Consider the following 14,511-nt stretch of genomic DNA (forward strand, 5'->3'; position numbering starts at 1 on the left):
ATACAGTCAGGGCACTTCCTATACAGTCAGGGCATTTCCTATACAGTTAGGGCACTTCCTATACAAGCAGTCAGGGCATTTCCTATACAGTCAGAGCACTTCCTATACAGTCAGGGCATTTCCTATACAGTTAGGGCACTTCCTATACAGTCAGGGCACTTCCTATACAGTTAGGGCACTTCCTATACAGTCAGGGCATTTCCTATACAGCCAGGGCACTTCCTATACAGTCAGGGCATTTCCTATACAGCCAGGGCACTTCCTATACAGTCAGAACATTTTCTATACAGTCAGGGCACTTTCTATACAGTCAGGGCATTTCCTATACAGTCAGGGCATTTCCTATACAGCCAGGGCACTTCCTATACAGTCAGGACATTTTCTATACAGTCAGGGCACTTCCTATACAGTCAGGGAATTTGCTATACAGTCAGGGCACTTCCTATACAGTCAGGGCATTTCCTATACAGTCAGGGCACTTCCTATACAGTCAGGGAATTTCCTATACAGTAAGGGCATTTCCTATACAGTCAGGGCACTTCCAATACAGTCAGGGCACTTCCTATACAGTCAGGGCATTTCCTATACAGTCAGGGCACTTCCTATACAGTCAGGGCATTTCCTATACAGTTAGGGCACTTCCTATACAGTCAGGGCAATTCCTATACAGTCAGGGCACTTACTATACAGTTAGGGAATTTCCTATACAGTCAGGGCATTTCCTATACAAGCAGTCAGGGCATTTCCTATACAGTCAGGACATTTCCTATACAGTTAGGGCACTTCCTATACAGTCAGGGCATTTCCAATACAGTCAGGGCACTTCCTATACAGTTAGGGAATTTCCTATACAGTCAGGGCATTTCCTATACAAGCAGTCAGGGCATTTCCTATACAGTCAGGGCACTTCCTATACAGTCAGGGCATTTCCTATACAGTCAGGGCACTTCCTATACAGTCAGGGAATTTCCTATACAGTCAGGGCATTTCCTATACAGTCAGGACACTTCCTATACAGTCAGGGCATTTCCTATACAGCCAGGGCATTTCCTATACAGCCAGGGCACTTCCTATACAGTCAGGACATTTTCTATACAGTCAGGGCACTTCCTATACAGTCAGGGAATTTCCTATACAGTCAGGGAATTTCCTATACAGTAAGGGCACTTCCTATACAGTCAGGGCATTTCCTATGCAGTCAGGGCATTTCCTATACAGTCAGGGCATTTCCTATACAGTAAGGGCACTTCCTATACAGTCAGGGCATTTCCTATACAGTCAGGACATTTTCTATACAGTCAGGGCACTTCCTATACAGTCAGGGAATTTCCTATACAGTCAGGGAATTTCCTATACAGTAAGGGCACTTCCTATACAGTCAGGGCATTTCCTATACAGTCAGGGCATTTCCTATACAGTAAGGGCACTTCCTATACAGTCAGGGCATTTCCTATACAGTCAGGGAATTTCCTATACAGTCAGGGCATTTCCTATACAGTCAGGGCACTTCCTATACAGTCAGGGCATTTCCTATACAGTCAGGGCACTTCCTATACAGTCAGGGCATTTCCTATACAGTCAGGGCATTTCCTATACAGTCAGGGCATTTCCTATACAGTAAGGGCACTTCCTATACAGTCAGGGCATTTCCTATACAGTCAGGGAATTTCCTATACAGTCAGGGCATTTCCTATACAGTCAGGGCACTTCCTATACAGTCAGGGCATTTCCTATACAGTCAGGGCACTTCCTATACAGTCAGGGCATTTCCTATACAGTCAGGGCACTTCCTATACAGTCAGGGCATTTCCTATAAAGTCAGGGCACTTCCTATACAGTCAGGGCATTTCCTATACAGTCAGGGTATTTCCTACACAAGAATTTTTATAAAAATCTTACATTTTAATAAAAATCTTAAATTTGATTTATTTCCCCTTTAACTCATCCTGAATCACAATAATGACAACATCCCTGCAAATAAATTTTTCCTCCCCAGCAAGTCTCCTACATGAGAAGAGCGATACAATTAGAAACAGACACTAGAGGGGCCTCAGTGTTCACTTCACACCCACTGCAGGGCCCCTCTCTGCTCCTCACTTAAATTAGCAAGAGAAAAGCCCAGAGAAATCACAAGAGCTTCTGCCGTTGTCTCCTTTCCCTTCTGTTTCCAGAATTATTACAATAATAATCATTATTATTATTATACAGATTCACCTTTAGCTCCTCCTTCTGTTGAACAGTAATTACCAGTGGGCACAGAATTCCTAATAAATGAGATGAGAGTGAGTGGAGCCCAGACTCAGGTGAGTGTCACTCATTAGGCCGCTAAAGGGGAAGTCATTAGTACATTAAATGTCCCTAAAATATTGCTATGGGCACAGTGGCTGATCAAATACATTTGTGATGGTTCTACCCTCGAGCAGGTTAACTGTATATATATATATATATATATATCTCTGGGAGTATTGAATAAACACACAATAATCTCCAGGGATCCCAGACTTCCAATTAAAGGGTAAGTCATTCATTGCTTTGCATTTATTTGTTATGGTAAGAAGACTTTTATTCTTAGAGAAAGAATTCAATGGAAATCCAGTTCCGTGTGATGCAGATTTATTTAAAGGGGTGGTTCAGCTTTAAGTTAACTATTAGTATGTTATAGAATGGCTAATTCTAAGCAACTTTTTAATTGGCCTTCATTTTTTTTTTTTTTATATAATTTTTGAATTATTCGCCTTCTTCTTTATCTGACTCTTTCCAGCTTTCAAATGGGGGTCACTGACGCCTTCTAAAAAAAACAAATGCTCTGTAAGGCTACAAATGTATTGTTATTGCTACTTTTTATTCCTCAGGCCTCTCCTATTCATATTCCAGTCTCTTATTCAAATCAGTGCGTGGTTGCTAGGGGAATGTGGACTCTAGCAACCAGATTGGCTCCTGGGGGCCAACTCTCTCCATTAGGATCACAGAGACGTGGAGCTTCAGAAGCTGCCATTGTGATCTCATTAGTGCCGGGGCCCTCTGATAAAATCATAACGATGCTCTTTCATTTCCTAAATTAATTACTGTATCCCTTGTGTAACCCCAGTCTCTGGTCTAACATTCATTAATATTATTAACCGTTAATTACTGTGCCATCTGCCTGTGCAGGACTGGATCTGATCCCCAATATCTAATACTAATCAGCAGGTCCAGCTCATTGGGAATCGGATACAGCAATTGGACTTCCCAGGATTCCCTGGGGCTGGTCAGTATGAATGTTATTATAACCTGTATACGGACTGGTCATTATATTGGCCCTATCTTTCATACGGGGCCCTCACTGCCTCTGGAGCTGCAGCATTAGCAATATTATGATTGGTGAATAGTAAAAGGAGTTAATATAGTTACTAGTCCTTATTGCTGGAGACATAATGAGCTGAGTGCATTCAGGCTGGGCTAATTCCCTGTATTTACAGTAGCCTAGAATAAAGAATACCCCCTGCAGCATCTGGGAAAATGTACTGTGATTGGTCATAGCAGCCCCCCCCCCTGTTTGATTCTAAGTGTTTGTATAGCAACGGTAACTGCCATTCCACTGTTTATATTCCCTGCACTGCCGGCTCTGACTCCTAAACTAGAAACCACTGTTTATATTCCCTGCACTGTCGACTCTGACTCCTAAACTAGAAACCACTGTTTATATTCCCTGCACTGTCGACTCTGACTCCTAAACTAGAAACCACTGTTTATATTCCCTGCACTGTCGACTCTGACTCCTAAACTAGAAGCCACTGTTTATATTCAATGCACTGTCGACTCTGACTCCTAAACTAGAAGCCACTGTTTATATTCCCTGCACTGCTGGCTCTGACTCCTAAACTAGAAACCACTGTTTATATTCCCTGCACTGCCGGCTCTGACTCCTAAACTAGAAACCACAGTTTAAATTCCCTGCACTGTCGACTCTGACTCCTAAACTAGAAACCACTGTTTATATTCCCTGCACTGTCGGCTCTGACTCCTAAACTAGAAGCCACTGTTTATATTCCCTGCACTGCTGGCTCTGACTCCTAAACTAGAAGCCACTGTTTATATTCCCTGCACTGTCGACTCTGACTCCTAAACTAGAAGCCACTGTTTATATTCCCTGCACTGCCGGCTCTGACTCCTAAACTAGAAGCCACTGTTTATATTCCCTGCACTGTCGACTCTGAATCCTAAACTAGAAACCACTGTTTATATTCCCTGCACTGCTGGCTCTGACTCCTAAACTAGAAGCCACTGTTTATATTCCCTGCACTGTCGGCTGTGACTCCTAAACTAGAAGCCACTGTTTATATTCCCTGCACTGTCGGCTCTGACTCCTAAACTAGAAGCCACTGTTTATATTCCCTGCACTGTCGGCTGTGACTCCTAAACTAGAAGCCACTGTTTATATTCCCTGCACTGTCGGCTGTGACTCCTAAACTAGAAGCCACTGTTTATATTCCCTGCACTGTCGGCTCTGACTCCTAAACTAGAAGCCACTGTTTATATTCGCTGCACTGTCGGCTGTGACTCCTAAACTAGAAGCCACTGTTTATATTCCCTGCACTGCCGGCTCTGACTTCTAAACTAGAAGCCACTGTTTATATTCCCTGCACTGCCGGCTCTGACTTCTAAACTAGAAGCACAACAGTTACACAATAGTTACACAACAGTTACACAATAGTTACACGCAGCTTCCCATCATTGCAGCCCCTCCTGAACCACTTTGGCTGGTTATACACAGCAGCACCCCACAGTTACAGACCCTTCTACCAGAATAACACAACCCACTGGAGTTTTTCCACAGTCCCACGTGTTCCTTCCCCTCCCAGACAGCTGTGGCCCCTCTCCATGTGATGAGTGAGTCACAATCAAGTTCTAGCTGCCGGTTACTGGAAGTGACAGTTTAGCTGCAGATTCCTGTTGTTGTGCATCACACAGGGGTCCCCCGGGGCCCGGGAAGGAGCTGCTACTGATGCTGGAGGACAAGTCCTGGCAGTCAGATTCTCTCGCAGCTTCTCGGGATGTCGCAACCCTCACAGCCCCTTGGCTCCACTTCAGCTCCACTTCAGCCTGCCGGGAGTTGTGAAATTGATACTTTTCCATTGTGACATGTCTGGCTCCTCCCCCTCCCTATAATAATAATAATAATAATAATAATAATAAAAAGAAGAAGAAGATGAAAAGAATTGGGGTGAGGAGGCAATAGATGAGGCTGCTGCTGCTGCTCTCCGCCCAGGAGTCGGGACAAAGCCTTATATGGCCGGGGTCGGCCGCCCCAGTGTATCAGTGAGTGGGGGGAGCAGCTGAGGGAGGTGCTGAAGGGACAGCTCCCCGCGTCTCACTCACTCACTAAAGCCGCAGCTTCAGCCTCCAGTTGCTCCTTCTGCTGAGCCGAGACAAGAGGCCGGACCTCTGAGGGACCCTCTGATGCCAAGCCAAGCAGCCGGACCTCTGAGGGACCCTCTGGTGCAGTCATGACCTGCGAGTGCAGAGCAGCCCCCCAACAGGCAGCCCCCCAGCTCCCCAAAAGCAACAGCCCCTGAAAATGAAGAGGCAGAACGTGAGGACGTTGGCTCTGATCCTCTGCACCTTCACTTACCTGCTGGTGGGGGCCGCCGTGTTTGATGCGCTGGAGTCTCAGGAGGAGACCAAAGACAACGAGAGTCTGAGGAAGAAGAAATGGGACTTGCTGAACGACTACAACCTGACCGAGGACAATTACCTGGAGTTGGAGCGAGTTGTTCTCAAACTGAAGCCTCACAAGGCGGGAGTACAATGGACCTTCGCCGGCTCCTTCTACTTTGCCATCACTGTGATCACTACTATAGGTAGGGCCGAAACGTTGTCCATTTCATCTTCTGCCTCAAACATTGCTGCTCTTGTCTATGGGTTTAGTTCATTGTTACCTAAACTTCCATTCTCATATACTATATCCCCCTGATTATCATCTTTGTGGGTTACAGACACCCCTAATAATGGCACCCAAAGATAAAAAGCATTGGTTCCAGCTGTGGTTGGACATAAGTAGGAGTTTATTTTTCCTCCATAATCCAGAGATTTACTCCCAGACCAGAGTGTAAGCTCTGCTGCAGCAGTGACAACCTGAGTGCAGCCTTTACAAGTCACAGCTTCCCCCAGGAGGAACATGTTTCTATTTCTATGTAGTGCTGTAGCCTGTGTCAGTGTTGTGTAAACAAAACTTAATTATAATAATAATAACAATTAGCCTCCAGATGATTTAATGAGTGCTGTCTCCCCATCCCCCATCCAATCAATGTAGGAATGTGAGTAGTAGTGTAAATTACGCCCGGCGGGCACTAAATGAGGAGCTTAATTACCCGTTGATTCATTTCATTCTCTTGCCTGGGTAATAATTCTTTTTATTGATACAAAGGCAATTAAAGGCTGCTTTGCTGGAAGTGCCACTTAAGACTGTTGGTTTATTATATGATGTCCCTAATTGATTTCTTCTCATTTGAGTTTGGGACAGAGAGAACATTAGCTGTGATGGAACATTTGTGCAACAGAGAATTCTGGGGGATGTAGTCTCAGCCTGGTGTAAATATTGCTTTTTATTTACTCTCAATACTCTACCCTGAGAGTACTAGTCTGGGGTATAAATAGCAGCTTCTTGCACCTTCTCACATTGTGGAGTAAATTAGGGAGAAGTTTGAGGAGGAGCTGAGAGGCTGCGTGTGAAACAGAAGAAAATATAGAAAGTACTTGGGTCACATTAGCACCTGATGTGAGAGAACTATTCCTATCTGCTCAACATCTGCTCTCCCAATTATACTCAGACACACCGAGAGAGGGACTTTAAGCTCTTTAATAAATAAACTGCAATAACCAACAGACTGGAGAGAGAGAGAGAGAGAGAGAGAGAGAGAGAGCAGAGTTAACTCTATAAGAGCAAGAGAGATGGGGAAGGAGAGACACAGAGAGTGAGATACAGAGGAAAAACTTTAGGAGAGGAAAGAGAATAGTAAGACAGACATGTCTGAGAGAGATATTGAGACAGAAAGAATAAGAACAAGAAAGAGAGAGAGAGAGTAAGAGAGAGAGAGAGAGTAAGAGAGGGACACTAAGAGAGGGAGAGCAAGAGAGGGCGAGTAAGAGAGAGAGAGTAAGATAGGGAGAGTAAGAGAGGGAGAGTAAGAGAGGGAGAGTAAGAGAGGGAGAGTAAGAGAGAGTGTAAGAGAGGGAGAGTAAGAGGGAGAGTAAGAGAGAGAGTAAGAGAGGGACACTAAGAGAGGGAGATCAAGAGAGGGCGAGTAAGAGAGAGAGAGAGAGTAAGATAGGGAGAGTAAGAGAGGGAGAGTAAGAGAGAGAGAGAGAGTAAGAGAGGGAGAGTAAGAGAGGGAGAGTAAGAGAGAGTGTAAAAGAGGGAGAGTAAGAGAGAGAGTAAGAGAGGGAGAGCAAGAGAGGGCGAGTAAGAGAGAGAGAGTAAGAGAGGGAGAGTAAGAGAGGGAGAGTAAGAGAGGGAGAGTAAGAGAGGGAGAGTAAGAGAGAGTGTAAGAGAGGGAGAGTAAGAGGGAGAGTAAGAGAGAGAGTAAGAGAGGGACACTAAGAGAGGGAGATCAAGAGAGGGCGAGTAAGAGAGAGAGAGAGAGTAAGATAGGGAGAGTAAGAGAGGGAGAGTAAGAGAGAGAGAGAGAGTAAGAGAGGGAGAGTAAGAGAGGGAGAGTAAGAGAGAGTGTAAAAGAGGGAGAGTAAGAGAGAGAGTAAGAGAGGGAGAGCAAGGGAGGGAGAGCAAGAGAGAGAGAGGAAGAGAGGGAGAAAAAGAGGAAGAGGGAGAGGAAGAGAGAGAGGAAGAGAGAGTGTAAGAGAGGGAGCGCAAGAGAGAGAGAGAGAGTGGGAGAGGAAGAGAGAGAGAGAGTAAGAGAGAGAGAGTAAGAGAGGGAGAGTAAGAGAGAGAGTAAGAGAGAGAGTAAGAGAGGGAGAGTAAGAGAGAGAGAGTAAGAGAGGGAGAGTAAGAGAGAGAGAGAGTAAGAGAGGGAGAGTAAGAGAGAGAGAGAGTAAGAGAGGGAGAGTAAGAGAGGGTGAGTAAGAGAGAGTGTAAGAGAGGGAGAGTAAGAGAGAGAGTAAGAGAGGGAGAGTAAGGGAGGGAGAGCAAGAGAGAGAGAGGAAGAGAGGGAGAAGAAGAGGAAGAGGGAGAGGAAGAGAGAGAGGAAGAGAGAGTGTAAGAGAGGGAGCGCAAGAGAGAGAGAGAGAGTGGGAGAGTAAGAGAGAGAGAGAGAGTAAGAGAGAGAGTAAGAGAGGGAGAGTAAGAGAGAGAGTAAGAGAGAGTGTAAGAGAGGGTGAGTAAGAGAGGGAGAGCAAGAGAGAGAGAGAGTAAGAGAGGGAGCGTAAGCGAGAGAGTAAGAGAGGGAGAGTAAGAGAGAGAGAGAGTAAGAGAGGGAGAGGAAGAGAGAGAGAGGAAGAGGAAGAGAGAGAGAGAGAGAGAGAGAGAGAGGAAGAGAGTAAGAGAGTAAGAGAGAGAGAGAGAGAGAGTAAGAGAGTAAGAGATGGAGAGTAAGAGTGGGAGGATTAGCAAGAGAGAGAGAGAGTATGAGAGGAATAGTAAGAGAAAGAAAGTAAGAGAGGGAGTAAGACGGAGAGTACGAGAGGGAGAGTTAGAGAGAGGGAGAGAGTGAGTAAGTGAGAGTACAGCTTTCTGCAGTGACTGTATGAGACTGTTCATGAGAGTGGAATGAAGGGAAGATTTGGGATGAATAAACTGTGACTCGGGGGGCATTATTAATGGAGGGGTGTCATGTGATGATGATGATGCAGGTCTGTCAGTGGCCAGAGCTTGGGGCACAATTATGTGCACATTGTTATACTTTGCCCTGAGTCTGTAATAGTAAATGAGCCCTATAGTGCGCCACCTAGTGCTGCCTGGGGCAACTGCAGGACAAAGTCTTGTGTCCCAGGGGCCAATAAGATCCCAGACTGTAGTGTTTTGTTTATCAAAGTGTGAAATCAATATTTTACTCCCCAGTCCTGCTCAAAAGCCCACACATTGGGGACAGATTGGGGGAATAGGACAGAGATTCTGGACTCACAGATTGGTGCCCATGATGATACAAACCAAATCAAAGGTAAATATCAAAGGAGGCTCAGAACTGGCTCTAAATCAATTGGGACAAGTACGTGATGTTTATAAACTGACGGCTCAGCTCTTTCCATTAGATTACTTGTAGAGTGTAAGCTTTTCGCACTTACCTTCTCTCAGCAGGTACCAACAATCAGGGGCACATTGGGAATCTTATAGCAAACCATGAGAAATGTCTCTGTGAAATCCCAACTGATACGTGGAATAAATACGTGGAATAAGGATGATTTACTACTTAGTTTGATGTCACTGTCTCTTTAAATACATCAGCCCACAAGTCCAAAATCCTGAATGCAGCAAAGCCTGATGGGAAAAAATGATTGGATTGTGGCACCACTCTGTACCCCTGCCCCCGATTATTTATTCTAGGGATGTACCAAATCCAGGATTCGGTTCGGGGTTCGGCCTTTTTCAGCAGAATTTGGATTCGGACAAATCCTTCCGCCCGGCCGAACTGAATCCGAATCCTAATTTGCATATGCAAATTAGGGGTGGGCAATTGCGTGGATCCGGGGGTTCGGGCAAATCCAAAGTAATGGATTCAGTGCATCCCTAATTTCTTCACTCCCTTGTGACTCTCTCTGAACACTAATAAATAAAACATATGAATATTATTAGAAATGTTAGAGAATCAGGCTGGGGGAGGGGGTCTTTCAGATTTCTTTTTTATTCCCCAGACAATCAGACCGCTAATTCCCACTTTTCATGGGGCCGGATAAAAAGAAACGCGACAAATCAGCAGTTACATTGATGCAATTTGCCCTTTATTGCACAGTGTGGAGCCTCTGTTTATTGGGTTTCAGTAGTTACGCACAGGTACCATAGCAACCAATCGCAGTGATGCTAAGGCTTATAAATCTGATCTGCTGAGCCCTATCATTAAGACTCATTAGTGCGGCACTATTGGAAGCAAAGAAGGGGTTAATAAGTCATTTGGTGGATAAGTGCAATAAATATAGTTAATCCGGGAATGAAGGAGGAGGTGAGTGTTGGTAATAATGACTGATTGTATCAATGAGTTTCCACTTGATTGAAGATATTCATATATTGGTTTTATCCACAGCTTTAATTACATGCCATTGTTTAAAGGGGTGGTTTACCTTTAAATGAACTTTTAGTATGTTATAAAATGGCTCATTCTAAGCAATTTATGGTTTCAAATGGGGGTCACTGACCCCATCTCAAAACTAAAGGTCAAAACTAAATGTATTGTTATCGCTATTTTGTTTTACTCCTCTTTCTATTCAGACCCTCCCCCTATTCATATTCCATATTCTCATTCAAATAAGTTCATGGTTGCTAGGGTAATTTGCACCTAAGCAACCAGATGGCAAAACATTTTGGACGCACGTCCGAAAGGCACTCATGTCACAAACGCCGCGCGTCAACACTATTCAGACGCCCATTGACTTTAACACCGGCGTTTGAATTGACGCGAGTGATCTTCCGGATGCAGGCGTCAATTTTCGAGTATCATGAATTTTTCGCAAATTTTTCAGGAGAAATTAGAATCGGTGATGTTTCTAACTCCCCCATAACCCAGGGTGTGAGTATTTTGTATTTAAAAAAAAAATTCCGTATTCACATTGATGATTGTAATGGCTGTGATGTCACATGGGTGTCTTCCCCTTTAAGAGAACCGACTCCCTTTCCACTGGGTTCATTAAACAGAAACCTCGGGGTCGTTGGGCAATTCTGCTCTTATTTTCTCTCTAAACTGACAATAAATCAGCAGGTTTGTAGTGACAGAGTGAGCAATCTATAAAGCACTGGAGATTTGTTCTTATTGATCAGCCCTGTCTCCTTCCTATTAACCCCCAGTCATCCCCATGAAGGATCTCACCCCCTCTGCCAAACACCAGGCTTAGTCTTACCCCACTGAAATAAAATAATCCTTATATTCTGTGCATGGTTAGAAAGGGGTGAGCCTGCCTTATCATCTCCACCTCCAACACTATATATGTACAGTAATACATACACTAATACATATAGTAATACATATAGTAATATACACATACAGTAATACATACAGTAATATATACAGTAATACATACAGTAATATATACAGTAATACATACAGTAATATACACATACAGTAATACATACAGTAATACATACAGTAATACATACAGTAACACATACAGTAACACATACAGTAACACATACAGTACAACATACAGTAATACATACAGTAACACATACAGTACAACATACAGTACAACATACAGTAATACATACAGTACAACATACAGTAATACATACAGTACAACATACAGTAATACATACAGTAATACATACAGTAATACATACAGTAATACATACAGTACAACATACAGTAATACATACAGTAATACATACAGTAACACATACAGTAATACATACAGTAATATACACATACAGTAATACATACAGTAATACATATAGTAATATACACATACAGTAACACATACAGTAATACATACAGTAATATACACATACAGTAATACATACAGTAACACATACAGTAATACATACAGTACAACATACAGTAATACATACAGTAATACATACAGTAGTACATACAGTAATACATATAGTAATATACACATACAGTAATACATACAGTAACACATACAGTAATACATACAGTAATATACACATACAGTAATACATACCGTAACACATACAGTAACACACACAGTAACACATACAGTAATACATACAGTAACACATACAGTAATACATACAGTAATACATACAGTAACACATACAGTAATACATACAGTAATACATATAGTAATATACACATACAGTAATACATACAGTAATACATACAGTAATACATACAGTAACACACACAGTAACACATACAGTAACACATACAGTACAACATACAGTAATACATACAGTAATACATACAGTAATACATATAGTAATATACACATACAGTAACACATACAGTAATACATACAGTAATACATACAGTAACACATACAGTAATACATACAGTAATACATATAGTAATATACACATACAGTAATACATACAGTAATACATATAGTAATATACACATACAGTAATACATACAGTAATACATACAGTAATACATACAGTACAAGATACAGTAATACATACAGTAATACATACAGTACAAGATACAGTAACACATACAGTAATACATACAGTACAAGATACAGTAACACATACAGTAATACATACAGTAACACATACAGTAACACATACAGTACAACATACAGTAATACATACAGTAATACATACAGTAACACATACAGTAATACATACAGTACAACATACAGTAATACATACAGTAATACATACAGTAACACATACAGTAACACATACAGTAATACATACAGTAATACATACAGTAACACATACAGTAACACATACAGTACAACATACAGTAACACATACAGTAACACATACAGTAATACATACAGTACAACATACAGTAATACATACAGTACAACATACAGTAACACATACAGTAACACATACAGTAATACATACAGTAACACATACAGTACAACATACAGTAATACATACAGTAATACATACAGTACCACATACAGTAATACACACAGTAATACATACAGTAACACATACAGTAATACATACAGTAACACATACAGTAATACATACAGTAATACATACAGTAATACATACAGTACAACATACAGTAATACATACAGTAATACATACAGTAACACATACAGTAATACATACAGTACAACATACAGTAATACATACAGTAATACATACAGTAATACATACAGTAATACATACAGTACAACATACAGTAATACATACAGTAATACATACAGTAATACATACATACAGTACATATATAGTGAATAAAGTACCCCCTCTTGTAAAATATAAGGATATTATAAGTTACCGAGGAGTTTCATGACCATATAAAAGTACGAGGCCGAAGGCCGAGTGTTTTTATACAGGTCATGGAACTCCGAGGTAACTTCTAATATCCTCATATTTTACAACTGGGGGTACTTTATTAATTATAATACACAAGTTTCAGTGAGTCATGTGACAGAAATGACATCACTACTCACTGTTTATAACTGATGACATCAGAACTCACTGTTTATAACTGATGACATCAGAACTCACTGTTTATAACTGATGACATCAGAACTCACCGTTTATAAGGATATAATTTACAAGATATTCATGGCTTTTGTGTATTATATATATATAATACACAAAAGCCATGAATATCCTGTAAATGATATCCTTATAAACGGTGAGTTCTGATGTCATCAGTTATAAACGGTGAGTTCTGATGTCATTTCTGTCACATGACTCACTAAAACTTGTGTATTATAATAAATAAAGTACCCCCAGTTGTAAAATATGAGGATATTAGAAGTTACCTCGGAGTTCCATGACCTGTATAACAACATTTGGCCTACGGCCTCGTACTTTTATATGGTCATGAAACTCCTTGGTAACTTATAATATCCTTATATTTTACAAGAGGGGGTACTTTATTCACTATATATATATATATATATCATATTTATTCCTAAACTTTACTGTAGAGACTTGAACCAGAGATCCTCCTATGATATCAATTCATAGATAAATACATTTTATATGGAATATTTGCAAACCTGCCCCTGCAATTCAGCAGAGATGATGTTCCTGGGAGGAGAATGGGCCCCAAGTGATACTCAGGGTAGAGAGGGGCCCCTAGTTGTGCAAGAAGAAGCCTGTGAATCTAATTCAGCTTCTCTGTTGGCTCCAGCTCTGCATCTCAATCTAATCTCTCCCCTTCTTATCAGCTTTGGCTTTGCAAGATGTTGACAGTAGGGCAAGATGGAGACGGTAGAGTAAGATGGAGACAGTAGGACAAGATGGAGACAGTAGGACAAGATGGAGACAGTAGGATAAGATGTAGACAGTAGGGCAAGATGGAGACAGTAAGACAAGATGGAGACAGTAAGACAAGATGGAGACAGTAGGGCAAGATGGAGACAGTAGAGCAAGATGGAGACAGTAGGGAAAGATGGAGACAGTAGGATAAGATGGAGACAGTAGGGAAAGATGGAGACAGTAGGATAAGATGTAGACAGTAGGGAAAGATGGAGACAGTAGGGCAAGATGGAGACAGTAGGGAAAGATGGAGACAGTAGGGCAAGATGGAGACAGCAGGACAAGATGGAGACAGTAGGAAAAGATGGGGACAGTAGAGGATGGAGACAATACACAGTGGAGACAATGGGATAGTTACAGTTACAGAAATGACCAATAGAATACATTAACATTTGACACTTTGGCCTTCCACATCTCTAATGTGAGGGCAAGTAGCAGTAAAACTCTATATCAATGTCATTAAGTCCATGTTTGTTGAAATACGACTTTAAGCTCCTACTGACACCTGG

General features: G+C 41.8%; 1 protein-coding gene across 1 annotated transcript in view; it reads left to right on the forward strand.

Annotated features, from left to right (window-relative positions):
• The first annotated feature begins 4,975 nt into the window (after positions 1 to 4,975).
• Positions 4,976 to 14,511, forward strand: part of LOC108717275 (potassium channel subfamily K member 3) — a 31,339-nt gene continuing 21,803 nt past the window's right edge. The window contains exon 1 of the mRNA XM_018264158.2: positions 4,976 to 5,840. Within this exon, the coding sequence (XP_018119647.1) occupies positions 5,558 to 5,840 (283 nt within the window). The 5' untranslated portion in view covers positions 4,976 to 5,557. The remainder of the gene's footprint in view (positions 5,841 to 14,511) is intronic.

This window comes from Xenopus laevis, chromosome 5L (assembly GCF_017654675.1).
Source record: "Xenopus laevis strain J_2021 chromosome 5L, Xenopus_laevis_v10.1, whole genome shotgun sequence".
In the NCBI taxonomy this organism is placed as follows: Eukaryota; Metazoa; Chordata; class Amphibia; order Anura; family Pipidae; genus Xenopus; species Xenopus laevis.